At 36.9% G+C, this 15454-nt stretch overlaps 2 protein-coding genes across 3 annotated transcripts in view; one reads left to right on the top strand and one right to left on the bottom strand.

The window, feature by feature from the left end:
• Nucleotides 1–408: 408 nt before the first annotated feature.
• On the bottom strand, nucleotides 409–4336 carry LOC124112099 (enkurin-like). Its single transcript, XM_046472056.2, has 4 exons — nucleotides 4129–4336; nucleotides 3186–3331; nucleotides 1504–1733; nucleotides 409–1181 (listed from the first exon to the last, which is right to left on the bottom strand). Exons 1-4 carry the CDS (start codon nucleotides 4200–4202, stop codon nucleotides 864–866), a joined length of 768 nt encoding a protein of 255 aa, XP_046328012.1. The 5' UTR covers nucleotides 4203–4336; the 3' UTR covers nucleotides 409–863.
• Nucleotides 4337–6004: 1668 nt separating this feature from the next.
• Nucleotides 6005–15454, top strand: part of LOC124112100 (calpain-7-like) — a 40863-nt gene continuing 31413 nt past the window's right edge. Inside the window, exon 1 of one of the 2 annotated variants that reach the window (XM_046472057.2) lies at nucleotides 6005–6075. The gene's annotated coding sequence lies outside the window, so the exon portion shown is untranslated. The remainder of the gene's footprint in view (nucleotides 6076–15454) is intronic. The other variant, XM_046472058.2, reaches the window with a different exon arrangement.

Below are 15454 nucleotides of genomic sequence, written 5' to 3'. Positions count from 1 at the left end.
GTCTAAGACCTTCATCACTTCGGGGTTTTCTCCCATATCAAGCTGATGTGCCATGATAGACAACTGGAAAAATGTTCAAGCGGTATTATACCTAACACACTCACTATACACTTGTCATTCAGTAATTTAATGTTATCGTACTTTGATTTTTTGCCCTTTTAATGAAGGGACCTTGCAAGGGATCAGACATTTGTGTTTCAATGTGTAATTAATTAAGGGGACTGTTTAATATATTTCCTGAAATTGGCCACTGTTGCAATTCTTTTCTCAATTACGTGCTTATGACAACAGATGTTTTAATTCTGGTGTGTGAATGAGTGAAAAATGCCTTGAACAGTGGCCTGTTATAATTATCCATTACCCAAAGTATCATATGTCAACAAGTCACAAACAACACAACACTATTGATCTTATTAAAAATGAATTATATTTACACAAACCCAAAGTTGTGAATAATACATAATAGGTACAGTTCATATTCAATATATGTTGAATGTGTTGTGCTATATTCCCAAAAATGATAATTAAACATTCAGTCAATTTTGAACCATAAAGCTCTAAAACAAATCAGCTAATTGTGTAAGAACTACAAGTAGGGCACTATGTACAGAACAATGGAGGCACATCCAAATACAGAAAATCTTAACCAAACTTTTGAAGTTGTTCCATAAACCTGGACATGGCCCATGCAGGAACACCACAAACAATCTCTACAATTTTGCCAGGAATTGTTTTAAAACTTCATGATTCAGTTTCAATGTGTCTACTTTCCAAGATGCTTTTTCAGGCTATCAAACAGACACATAAAACCACATGACAAAACATTATTTTTACTCAAAGTGAAAGATTCTACAATACATGATTCAATCAGCAATGTAGATTACTCTATGTTTCTCAAAGATTTCAATGTCTCTTTCAAGCTGTTTCATCTGAGCTTCCATTCGCTCCTTCCGGTTCTTCTTTGGCGCTGTATCCGTGACAACAGAGAGGCCCTGGTACTGGTCATGTATGTCCTCCCAGTTGGCTTTCAGCCCATCAATGATTGCATCCCGTTCTTCTGCTGTTAGGGATCGCATTGCTCCACGGCGGAAGTGCTCTGCAACATACTGATCATATTCTTCCTGTGCACGATCCATCTCAACCTTGCGGCGCTGTAGATAGGTTGGAACCTCACCATATTCCTGAAAACATTGATGATACATTACATCAGCTTGGTCAAGAATGGTTCAATAGGAAGGGTCTGTGAGGAACAAAGATTTGACATTTTCAAACACTGATACTAAGCTAACTAAATGTGGTCATATCACAAACCATCCAGGAAGTTTCTGATATATAATGACATTGTTTATCAATCTATCATTAAGTCTATTGACATATATACAGAACCTATTGTATCTGCAAAGCAATAATAAAGGGGTACAACCATGACAAAACACAGAGCGTCTCACATCTACATTAAGTAGGGATAGTTATATTTCTGTTGGGTCCCAATTAGTCACTCACCTGTTTGTGAATGAAATGTGGTTCCAGGCCAGACGGCTCCAGTGCATGTGTGTCCCCAATACGGGTATCAGCAAACTTCTTCTCCGGCTTCTTCGGAACAGATGTGATGTTTTCCACTGCATTATTAGTGATGAAATTCTTGGTTGTCTTTAAGCCCATTAGTGGCTTGTCATCTTTCTTGGGCACTGCTGGCTTCTTGCGTTCCTCATCTGGGTACTTGTATTCTTGTTCTGTAAGATTATGAAATGGAAAAACATTAAAAAGGTTTTCAAGCATTAACAATTTCCCAGCAACTGACTTTCTTATATGAGTGAATAATGCCACAACATCTATTACAGTAGCCGTAAATCAAGGCTGAAACACACAATTGGTTGAAATACACCAATCCGCAAGTTCAGGATTCAATAACACAACGTCAGAAATGATAACAACCTGTTTTGTGTAGCTAAGGATGAAATACTATAATTATCTGAAAAAACAAAATCATTATTTCACTTAGGTGAAATAAAACTATTTGCCAGAAATATTTGCAGTCAGCCTGAATGAAACTATGTGGTTCAGACCAAGACATGAAGGATTAGAGAGAAAATATATAATTGGAACATTTGGCTCTGTTGTCAAATACTGTGACCTGAAAAAAGTTGACACCACTCATGAAAACATCAAGTTTGTCAGGTCACTTAATGAGTTAACATGTTATTTGAAAAGGAAAGACAAATGACCTCAGTGTCCTCATATTATTTTGCCTTCACAACAAACATGATGCATTAATGGCCTATTTTTAAGAGGCGACTAACAGGATCGGGTGGTCAGGCTCGCTGACTTGGTTGATACATGTCATCGTATCCCAATTGTGTCGATCAATGTTCATGATGTCAATCAATGGATTGTCTGGTCCATACTCGATTATTTACAGACCACCGTCATATAGCTGGAATATTGGAATATACGGCATGAAACAACAAACAAACAAACCACATGGGTATTTTAATGATTCCTTGAAAGTTACACACTGAAATTAACTTTTCTCAAATCAGGTTAATGAATTCAATATTTATTCCATACCATTTTCATAAACTGGTCAAAAAGAAATTTGATGACATATCTGTTTTAAACATTTGCAGAATGCAGCATGTCAGTGTCAGAGAGACACATTTCACACTCAGGTTGGGTGGACCCATGGTTAGTCACGAGATGTATTGTGTAATGACAATAAAACTTCATGGTTACACTACAAGTCACTAATGTTCGCATTTCTCTCTTCCTATACATGCATTCATTCCTTTTGACTTATATATGTTTGTGTAAAGATAAAACTTCAGTCAAATTCAGTGTATGCATGATCAGATCATATTATACGTGTGTCTGAATAGTTTTTGCCAGTGCTCCAGTAAAACCATTCCCAATCTGACATTTTGTACCCAACTCTTGAGATCTACAGGTAGGGTCAGGAAAAGGGTCGTCAGGTGCACACGTAGTAAATTTGGACTTGTCTTAGCCATAGTAATTTCTATTTTGACTATTTGTCCAACTAGTTAAAATCAATGACTGTACCTGCAATACCTGGATATAGAAATTATTTTCTCTGGTGACGACGCACTTTCTTCTAAACACGTCAGTAAAGAACTTTATAGTATAGTTATAGTTACGCATATGCAGGACAATGAGATGAAGATGCTCACTTGTTGGTAGCTTTGGTTCCTTTTCCCTTTTCTTCAGGAAGTTATCTGTTGTAGGCACTGGTACTTTGGCCTGGCCCATAGTTTTGTGGTCAGCTTTGTTGTGCTTAAACTCATCTCGCACTGTGGACTTGAACTTGGATGCATGCCTGGAATGGTAAATCATGTTTCATAAGTTGTGCAACATATAGGCCTATCCCCTTATAGGGAAAGGAAACTAAGTATGATCTTTGATGATCTTTGAAAAACACTCTCAACCCCCACTAATTACCAAAGTGTTCCCCAGTAGTGGCTTGGTCTGTTGCTGATCAGACCAAGACGTCAAGGAAGAATTATGACTCTGTTGCAGAGACTTTTGAATGATAAAGAATGACATTTGACATCAGTAAGAATTTGAATTAAATTATTTATAGTAACCTCATGTGAACATATTTTAGGTTTTATGAAAATCCCTTTATATTTTCCAGTCCATCCCGATTACATGAGAATTGGTGCCCTTTTTCACAATATGTTAACAATAACCCATGTTTTTTTCAAATTATAAGTTTCGTTTTCATGGTATCACCCTGTGCCATAAAGCTTTGGTCATGTGAAGGACAGATGAGTGCAATGTGAATACAAACCATAAGAAATAACTGTGACATTTTGGTTGAATACCATTGTAACTATCGCTGAATAACCGTTTGGTAATTAGCGGAGCTCGAAGCGTCGGCTACCCTAACTGTTTTCCTTGGTAACACCGCACAACGCGTCTCACAATCTACTTTAGTTTCATTACATATCAGCTGCACCCTGAGCATGAAAACTTAGGTAATATATCAGTCTTACACAATAAAACATAATCAACAAAGTATACGCCGTTATCTGTTATCGTGTCAACATCTCTGTTGACTTAATAGGCTATCCAAGAAACTAAAACATTCAGCGGGGAAGCCTTCCTCCTCACCTTGCATCTTTAGGTGGCTTGAACTCCTCTACAGGAATAAGGTTGTAAATGGTCCCTTCTTCAGCTTGATGCATCTCGATATTTGTGTAACTACTCTCCGAAGGTTGTTGTTGGTACTGAAATAAATATCGAGGCAAGAAATGTTTTAACACCTATTCATGTCCAACGGACCCCAACAACAACCGTAACTAGGGAAATCACGTGACGTCACCCAAGGGAGATAAATAAGCTGCCTTCTGAGTTGATAACCGCTAAGCATATATACTGGATCCGCTGTTGGTACGCATCAGAATTAAGCTTAGTTACTAGTTTAGGTAGACAGGAGCCCATTCGTGGGCTAATAAAGTCTTACAAATCTCAATGCTAAATTGATAACCTAAATTACATGGTAGGATTTAAAAACTATACCCCGTAACTCCCAAAAACACCAACTTCTCACACCAAAACAAAATATTTCCATGCAAAACATCCAAGGCCCCCTTTTCAGACCACCCCCCGTCCCCCATCCCCCTCCATCGAGATGGGCAAGTGGGCAAAGTGTCTTCAAAGGTTCAAAGGACGTATAATTAATTATTCACGTGTTAGCTCACCGTGCAGGATCATCGGTATAACCTATCCAAACATCATGTCTAATCACTACCGAAGGTAAAACTTTAAACTTTCAATGTCCATAACCGTTTAGATTCACTCAATATTGCCTAAGAAGATCCTAATCCCCAGATGAGCTGGCTAATTGTTAATCCCCATTTCGATGGTATTATACTTTCCTAAACGGGCTTTGCAACTTTGTCATTCTTCATTATTACTATTGTTTGTAATAATTAAATTATTCTTTTGTGATGTTGGCTATATGAGAAGGCGGACTTATTGCTGATGCAACCAGCCATAACGAGTGTTGTGTTAACGGGTCTGCGTTTTGGCAGGTCTACCTTTTGGGAGGATACCTATGAGACATGGGATGGTTATCACCTCGTTAAATCGGCACCAATTTTGTACCCGTCAAGAACGGATCTCATATGACTAAAGCGGCATAATTATTTTAAAACGGCAATACATGTATAGATACAATTATAGAAGACACACACACACACACACACACACACACATTAGACCAACTATTTTAACACAAAGAAAGCCACGTACCTGTACCTCAATAACAGAAATATCAAGAGATTGTTATCCATACACAATTACCAATTTTCCCAACTATTTCACCACATGTAAACACGGAATACGACTCAGCTAACGCACAAACACTCAGACACATCCGCCAACAGAGACGCACACTCAGGCCACAGCCATCCCCACTCTCAGACACTCAGACGCACATTTACCGACACAGCCACACACACACCAGGGTATGAAATTCCCCAAAATTTCAGCCAGACCACAGGACTGACTAGCTGAAATACTTGCCAGCCCTGACCAAAACCTGCCTGCCCACTATAATCATATGTTTCTCAGGATAAGCTAACGGGGTTTCTTTTTGGTTACATTTTATCATTCATCTTTACATGTGAATTAATGCTTATCATCGGGAAATATTTAGAATATTTTCACATATGAAATATAACCCGACCGTCGGGCAGGGGGATTTGAAAATCTGGCAGCCCGAGTTGAAATCAACCCGTCTCGGACGGTCGGGCAGGCAGGTATTTCGAACACTGCACACACACACACACACACACACACACACACACACACATATTAAACCAACTAACTTTTTACACTTTTTACTTTCTCATTTAAAATCTGATATAACTCAGATAAAAATAACAATGTATATACACATCCAAGCATATCCTTCTGTGTATAATATAAGCACTGGCCAGTGTCCAACAACCCAATTAATTGTGGTATTCATGTGTATTATGTTGGAAGAATTATCTCCCTTGATACAGTTTCGCAAATCGTACACGGAAGTTTCTGTTTTGATACTCGGTCGGTGTAAGTCTTGTAATCATACGCTAATTGCTTGTCATTTGATGTCGATCTATCATATCATTATATCTGACTCGCACATTCAATATTGGTTAACCAAGAGAGGTATGGACAGCCATGGATCTTGAATCCCGAACCCTGTTGTCATTCTCTTTGAGAATCTTATGAGTCAACGACAGAATCAGTCACATTCATTTTGATCATCTGTACCGTCAGGTCTACGATTTGTTTGGAATTGTCTTTTTATTCTCCCTTTGAGACCACTATGTACTGAACCACACATCAGCTTGATTTCTCATGTGCTTCTTATTATCTAAACAAATCTTACTTTTATGAAGATATTATTTTTGTTTTCACTGAAATAAATATACAGCCAAATATACAATAGGGCTGGGACGATACACCAACTGTGTGATTCGATACATATCACGACACCTTGCTCACAATCCGATATGTATCACGATACTTGCACATCGTCTTATCTGTGGAGCGTAAGCCATCTTTTTCATAGCCAGGATGTCAAAATACCTGGCAATTTCCGCAATGGTTGAAAATATGTATGTTTTCACAACTCATTTTCACTTTTAATGAGTGTTTGGTGTCACATTTATTAAAGAATACATCTAAGGTAAGAATCGAAACTTTTTACTTAGTGTGCGATTGGCCGAAGGTATTAGCACCAGCAACCCAACAAACTAGACCTAGGCTTTTGACCAGCGAGGTGCCAACTGGAAAACCTTGTTGACATCGAGGGTTAATACCCTTGAAATTTGAATGCTTGCATTTGTGTGGATGATGCTTACTATAACCTTTCATCTTGCAAATTGATCTGTGTGTGTAAATGTGTATGTACAATTATGAAGTTTCGTAGACAGAACATACGTGTACATATCATTTTTTTACAATGAAATTAAGTTAATATACCCAGAACAGCAACAACCCTTATTCTTCAAGCAAATTGCGTACAATACATATTACTCCCTTCTTGTACATGTTGTAATCCATATTTCTTGGTATAACCCTACCTGTGTATTTGTCATCATTACCTGATGCTATGTTAATGACTTTATTACAGGTATAATTAGTGGTAGAACTACTCTGATTACCTGACAAAGACTGCAAAATATCCAAATAAATATCTTGCTGCCTATGTGGGTGTCAAGATAATCAAGCACTCAGTGGTTCGCATTGTGTCTGGGGTAATTATTTAATCTAAGATTGGGTTATTTATGGTGGTGGTGAATGTATTACATGTTGTGTAATATACATGTGGCAGTGCAGCCAGAGAGGAATGGTCAGTTGAGTTTAAAAAAAACATTGATCAAAGGATAAACTGATAATATGTTGATTGATTGAAATTATATTTATTGTGGTTTTTAACCGAATCACTGGTAGATTGGTAGAACATGTGTACACAGCTGATTGTTATTTCTGATTGCTAATTTGCATACCCTTGTGTATGTTGTGTCAGGGCTATACAGGTATAACACTATAAGGAATATGTACACCCTTGTGTGTGTTGTGTCATGGATATACAGGTATAACACTATAAGGAATATGTACACCCTTGTGTGTGTTGTATCAGGGCTATGTAGGTATAACACCATAAGGTATATGTACACCCTTGTGTGTATTGTGTCAGGGCTATGTAGGTATAACACTATAAGGAATATGTACACCCTTGTGTGTATTGTGTCATGGCTATGTAGGTATAACACTATAAGGTATATGTACACCCTTGTGTGTGTTGTATCAGGGCTATGTAGGTATAACACTATAAGGTATATGTACACCCTTGTGTGTATTGTGTCAGGGCTATGTAGGTATAACACTATAAGGTATATGTACACCCTTGTGTGTATTGTGTCAGGGCTATGTAGGTATAACACTATAAGGAATATGTACACCCTTGTGTGTATTGTGTCATGGCTATGTAGGTATAACACTATAAGGAATATGTACACCCTTGTGTGTGTTGTATCATGGCTATATAGGTATAACACTATAAGGTATATGTACACCCTTGTGTGTATTGTGTCATGGCTATATAGGTATAACACTATAAGGAATATGTACACCCTTGTGTGTATTGTGTCATGGCTATGTAGGTATAACACTATAAGGTATATGTACACCCTTGTGTGTATTGTGTCATGGCTATATAGGTATAACACTATAAGGAATATGTACACCCTTGTGTGTATTGTGTCATGGCTATACAGGTATAACACTATAAGGAATATGTACACCCTTGTGTGTGTTGTATCAGGGCTATGTAGGTATAACACTATAAGGTATATGTACACCCTTGTGTGTGTTGTGTCATGGCTATACAGGTATAACACTATAAGGAATATGTACACCCTTGTGTGTATTGTGTCATGGCTATATAGGTATAACACTATAAGGTATATGTACACCCTTGTGTGTGTTGTGTCATGGCTATACAGGTATAACACTATAAGGTATATGTACACCCTTGTGTGTATTGTGTCATGGCTATGTAGGTATAACACTATAAGGAATATGTACACCCTTGTGTATTGTGTCAGGGCTATTTAGGTATAACACTATTAGGAATATGTACACCCTTGTGTGTGTTGTATCAGGGCTATGTAGGTATAACACTGTAAGGAATATGTACACCCTTGTGTGTATTGTGTCATGGCTATGTAGGTATAACACTATAAGGTATATGTACACCCTTGTGTGTGTTGTATCAGGGCTATGTAGGTATAACACCATAAGGTATATGTACACCCTTGTGTATGTTGTGTCATGGCTATGTAGGTATAACACTATAAGGTATATGTACACCCTTGTGTGTGTTGTGTCATGGCTATGTAGGTTTAACACTATAAGGTATATGTACACCCTTGTGTATTGTGTCAGGGCTATGTAGGTATAACACTATAAGGTATATGTACACCCTTGTGTGTGTTGTATCAGGGCTATGTAGGTATAACACTATAAGGTATATGCACACCCTTGTGTGTATTGTGTCAGGGCTATGTAGGTATAACACTGTAAGGAATATGTACACCCTTGTGTGTATTGTGTCAGGGCTATGTAGTTATAACACTATAAGGTATATGTACACCCTTGTGTGTGTTGTATCAGGGCTATGTAGGTATAACACTGTAAGGAATATGTACACCCTTGTGTATGTTGTGTCAGGGCTATACAGGTATAACACTATAAGGTATATGTACACCCTTGTGTGTGTTGTGTCATGGCTATGTAGGTATAACACCATAAGGTATATGTACACCCTTGTGTGTATTGTGTCAGGGCTATGTAGGTATAACACTATAAGGTATATGTACACCCTTGTGTGTGTTGTATCAGGGCTATGTAGGTATAACACTATAAGGTATATGTACACCCTTGTGTGTATTGTGTCATGGCTATATAGGTATAACACTATAAGGAATATGTACACCCTTGTGTGTATTGTGTCAGGGCTATGTAGGTATAACACTATAAGGTATATGTACACCCTTGTGTGTGTTGTATCAGGGCTATGTAGGTATAACACTGTAAGGAATATGTACACCCTTGTGTGTATTGTGTCAGGGCTATGTAGGTATAACACCATAATGAATATGTACACCCTTGTGTGTGTTGTGTCAGGGCTATGTAGGTATAACCCTTGTTTAACTGGAGTGGTTTAGTGAACACAAACACCGTTTGAGGTTAAGATATCAGGTGTCTATCTATAATGATTGATGACAGAAAGGAAGGCCCAATGGCAATAGATACACAGAGTTAAAATATGCAACGTACCAACACAACAAATTACAATTATTACTTGTCAAAAAATACTAGAATCTTATCTTCCCGAGGCAAGGGAGTTAACAGACTGTAAAAGTCCAGTTTCACCCTTGCGGAACTAGGCTGGAATTTCTTGGCTTGATCATAGCGCCACCAGTGGTTATCATGGTTATTATGAGTTGTGTCCCTTATTTGTCCCTACTATTGCCCAATCAGATTCCACCTCTCCTATCATTTGCATTTGCTTCAAATAAAATCGTGTCACCTAATAAAGATGACCTGATGGAGAATCAAGAATAACATAGGTCTTACTTCGTGAAGTGGATCAAATCACGTGAGCACCTTGATTAAACATGAAAAGATTATGAAAATATCTGTCGACACTAAGTTGTTGGTACACGTTTTGCAAACCCTGCAATAGACCTAAATCTGAATGGCAGTTTTCAAACCAGATGTCCATTTTGTTGTGTGATTTTGATTGGACTATGCATAGACTCATTAGTCCAGTAAAAAAATAACTCTGTAATTCCAGCCTAGTTTGGAAAGGGTGGAAAATGGACTTATATAGCCAGTTAACTCCTTTGCCTTGAGAAAATTGAATCTTATACTGTCCCATAGTTACTATGATCAGTATTAATTCACTTAGAATATCAATGAAAATGCCTATTGACACAATCCACCAATAGAAGAGGATTTGCCCTGAAGTAAAGTGATGAACATAGTTACATATGGTATACATGGATGTAGTGATGAACATAGTTACATATGGTATACATGGTTGTAGTGATGAACATAGTTACATATGGTATACATGGATGTAGTGATGAACATAGTTACATATGGTATACATGGATGTAGTGATGAACATAGTTACATATGGTATACATGGATGTAGTGATGAACATAGTTACATATGGTATACATGGATACAGTGATGAACATAGTTACATATGGTATACATGGATGTAGTGATGAACATAGTTACATATGGTATACATGGATGTAGTGATGAACATAGTTACATATGGTATACATGGATGTAGTGATGAACATAGTTACATATGGTATACATGGATACAGTGATGAACATAGTTACATATGGTATACATGGATGTAGTGATGAACATAGTTACATATGGTATACATGGATACAGTGATGAACAGAGTTACATATGGTATACATGGATACAGTGATGAACATAGTTACATATGGTATACATGGATACAGTGATGAACATAGTTACATATGGTATACATGGATACAGTGATGAACAGAGTTACATATGGTATACATGGCTACAGTGATGAACATAGTTACATATGGTATACATGGATACAGTGATGAACATAATTACATATGGTATACATGGATGTAGTGATGAACATAGTTACATATGGTATACATGGATGTAGTGATGAACATAGTTACATATGGTATACATGGATACAGTGATGAACATAGTTACATATGGTATACATGGATGTAGTGATGAACATAGTTACATATGGTATACATGGATACAGTGATGAACATAGTTACATATGGTATACATGGCTACAGTGATGAACATAGTTACATATGGTATACATGGATACAGTGATGAACATAATTACATATGGTATACATGGATGTAGTGATGAACATAGTTACATATGGTATACATGGCTACAGTGATGAACATAGTTACATATGGTATACATGGATACAATGATGAACAGAGTTACATATGGTATACATGGATGTAGTGATGAACATAGTTACATATGGTATACATGGCTACAGTGATGAACATAGTTACATATGGTATACATGGATACAGTGATGAACAGAGTTACATATGGTATACATGGCTACAGTGATGAACATAGTTACATATGGTATACATGGATACAGTGATGAACATAATTACATATGGTATACATGGATGTAGTGATGAACATAGTTACATATGGTATACATGGATGTAGTGATGAACATAGTTACATATGGTATACATGGATACAGTGATGAACATAGTTACATATGGTATACATGGATGTAGTGATGAACATAGTTACATATGGTATACATGGATACAGTGATGAACAGAGTTACATATGGTATACATGGCTACAGTGATGAACATAGTTACATATGGTATACATGGATACAGTGATGAACATAATTACATATGGTATACATGGATGTAGTGATGAACATAGTTACATATGGTATACATGGATGTAGTGATGAACATAGTTACATATGGTATACATGGATACAGTGATGAACATAGTTACATATGGTATACATGGATGTAGTGATGAACATAGTTACATATGGTATACATGGATACAGTGATGAACAGAGTTACATATGGTATACATGGATACAGTGATGAACATAGTTACATATGGTATACATGGATACAGTGATGAACATAGTTACATATGGTATACATGGATGTAGTGATGAACATAGTTACATATGGTATACATGGATACAGTGATGAACATAGTTACATATGGTATACATGGATACAGTGATGAACATAATTACATATGGTATACATGGATACAGTGATGAACATAGTTACATATGGTATACATGGATACAGTGATGAACATAGTTACATATGGTATACATGGCTACAGTGATGAACATAATTACATATGGTATACATGGATGTAGTGATGAACATAGTTACATATGGTATACATGGTTGTAGTGATGAACATAGTTACATATGGTATACATGGATGTAGTGATGAACAGAGTTACATATGGTATACATGGATACAGTGATGAACATAGTTACATATGGTATACATGGATACAGTGATGAACATAATTACATATGGTATACATGGATACAGTGATGAACATAATTACATATGGTATACATGGATACAGTGATGAACATAGTTACATATGGTATACATGGATGTAGTGATGAACATAGTTACATATGGTATACATGGATGTAGTGATGAACATAGTTACATATGGTATACATGGATACAGTGATGAACATAGTTACATATGGTATACATGGATACAGTGATGAACATAGTTACATATGGTATACATGGATGTAGTGATGAACATAGTTACATATGGTATACATGGATGTAGTGATGAACATAGTTACATATGGTATACATGGATACAGTGATGAACATAGTTACATATGGTATACATGGCTACAGTGATGAACATAGTTACATATGGTATACATGGCTACAGTGATGAACATAGTTACATATTGTATACATGGATGTACTGATGAACATAGTTACATATGGTATACATGGTTGTAGTGATGAACATAGTTACATATGGTATACATGGATACAGTGATGAACATAGTTACATATGGTATACATGGATACAGTGATGAACATAGTTACATATGGTATACATGGATACAGTGATGAACAGAGTTACATATGGTATACATGGATACAGTGATGAACATAGTTACATATGGTATACATGGATACAGTGATGAACATAGTTACATATGGTATACATGGATGTAGTGATGAACATAGTTACATATGGTATACATGGATGTAGTGATGAACATAGTTACATATGGTATACATTGATACAGTGATGAACATAGTTACATATGGTATACATGGATGTAGTGATGAACATAGTTACATATGGTATACATGGATATAGTGATGAAAATAGTTACATATGGTATACATGGATGTAGTGATGAACATAGTTACATATGGTATACATGGATACAGTGATGAACATAGTTACATATGGTATACATGGATACAGTGATGAACATAGTTACATATGGTATACATGGATATAGTGATGAACATAGTTACATATGGTATACATGGATACAGTGATGAGAGCGACAAGTAGCCTTAGCACACTATGGGAGTGCACATCAACATAAATATACCCAGGGAGGCAATAAAATATAATAGCCCTCACCATGTGTATGACATTGTGCTCTATTATGTCACATACAATATGTACTAGAATCTGCTTTGCCAAGGTGACACACCTGAACATAAGTATATTTGATATCAATACACTATAGGTGAGATGAACTGGGACTTAGCATTGCATTTGTGTGTGCATGAGTGTGCGTGTTTGCATGTATGAATGCATGTATAATGAGGTGAATATTTTGAATAGATATTTTAGAGTTATTGCATGTACATAAGAATGTTGACACACTGATGTAATATTTTATCGCCTATTGAGACCGCCTCCGTCGTCTAGTGGTAGAACGTCTGCCCGGAGAGCAGAAGTTTGGGGGTTTGATCTCTGGACGTAATAGACCAAAAGATGCTAGTAGATGGTACTTGTTGTTTCCCTGCCTGGCGCTCAGCATTAAGGGGCTAAAAAAGGGCTGGTCGTCTCGGTGTCTGTATACTGTGTCTGAGTTGGGTGTTCATGTTAAACTGCGGCATGATATCTCAGTGGGCTGGCACTACAAAATCAGCATTAGCCTGGACTAGTACAAGCACCCACCCACACAAACACACACACATGCATGCACGTCAACATATAAGTGCAGTAATCTTGAACGAGACGCTAAACTCCATTTCGTCTCACCTCTGTGTTAGGAAAACTTTTCTTTGCTCTTCTTCTTTTTTTAAGTGATTTTAGCATTTTCTTCCTGGCACCTGAAACATATGCTTACAGCAAACACATTTTTATAAGCTTATTTTTTACTTATCCTGCATTACTCCTTTATGCATCTACTGCTTACCTCTTGACAGAGACAGTGCCTTGGGATGGTCCCAACTAATGAAAATTTTTTTTTTTCAAAATCAAGTCTATATTTGATTGAGGACCACTCACATAGCAGTCACGTGATCATCCAGTGTGACGTCCCGTCCCCCCACATTCCTCCAGTCTGGAGCTAGTCTTGCCTGACTCATACAGTGTCTTGATTATCAGGCTTTAGATTTTAACTCACGCCATTTTCTTCTTATTGTTTTTAACCTGGACTTATCCTCAATTGTCATTTCTCTCCATTGACAAGATTGAGCGAGTAATACCGATCATGCTTCATTCTTGACACATGTCGTATGAAGGGTTTATCCATATTGAGGATTACATCTGAAGGTATGCCCACCGCTGTATCGTCTGATACAGATTCAATAAGGAGTAATGCTGGATAAGTAAAACGATTTGTAAAATCTAAATATTTTTTACAATTGTATACTTATCCTTCATTACTACGTCTGAAGTCCCATCCGTCGCAGACCTGCCTCCCCACTATGGCTTCAGAAACACAGTTATTACAGCGTGATAATCAGTAATGTGGTGAGACGTGACGTCACTTCCGACGATCACTTTACAGCTGTGCGAGTGGTCCTCAGACAAAAATAGACTTGATGAGGAAACAACCTTTTCTTCTTCAGTTAGGAACATCATAAGGCAAGGTAAGCAGTAGATCCATTAAGGAGTAATGCAGGATAAGTATACAAATATAAAAAATATTTAGATTTTACTAATTTTGTATTTAACAGTAAATACCATATATGTTTAACTATGACAACACTGTGTAAAATGCCCCTGTGTGATGAATGTGAACATGTTACCTGTGCATTTCATGTTTTGGTGATGCAGGTTATGAAATAA

This window comes from Haliotis rufescens, unplaced genomic scaffold (assembly GCF_023055435.1).
Source record: "Haliotis rufescens isolate VD_foot unplaced genomic scaffold, xgHalRufe1.0.p SCAF_10, whole genome shotgun sequence".
NCBI classification, from domain to species: Eukaryota; Metazoa; Mollusca; class Gastropoda; order Lepetellida; family Haliotidae; genus Haliotis; species Haliotis rufescens.
This window is presented reverse-complemented; position numbering and strand designations above follow the sequence as displayed.

Bases quoted from the DNA above. Each gene is read 5' to 3' on its own strand.
- LOC124112099 (XM_046472056.2), bottom strand. From the start codon at position 4,202: ATGCATCAAGCTGAAGAAGGGACCATTTACAACCTTATTCCTGTAGAG. The intron at 3,332-4,128 runs GTGAGGAGGAAG...TTACCATTCCAG, and splicing joins AAGCCACCTAAAGATGCAAG to GCATGCATCCAAGTTCAAGT. The intron at 1,182-1,503 runs GTGAGTGACTAA...CAATGTTTTCAG, and splicing joins CACATTTCATTCACAAACAG to GAATATGGTGAGGTTCCAAC.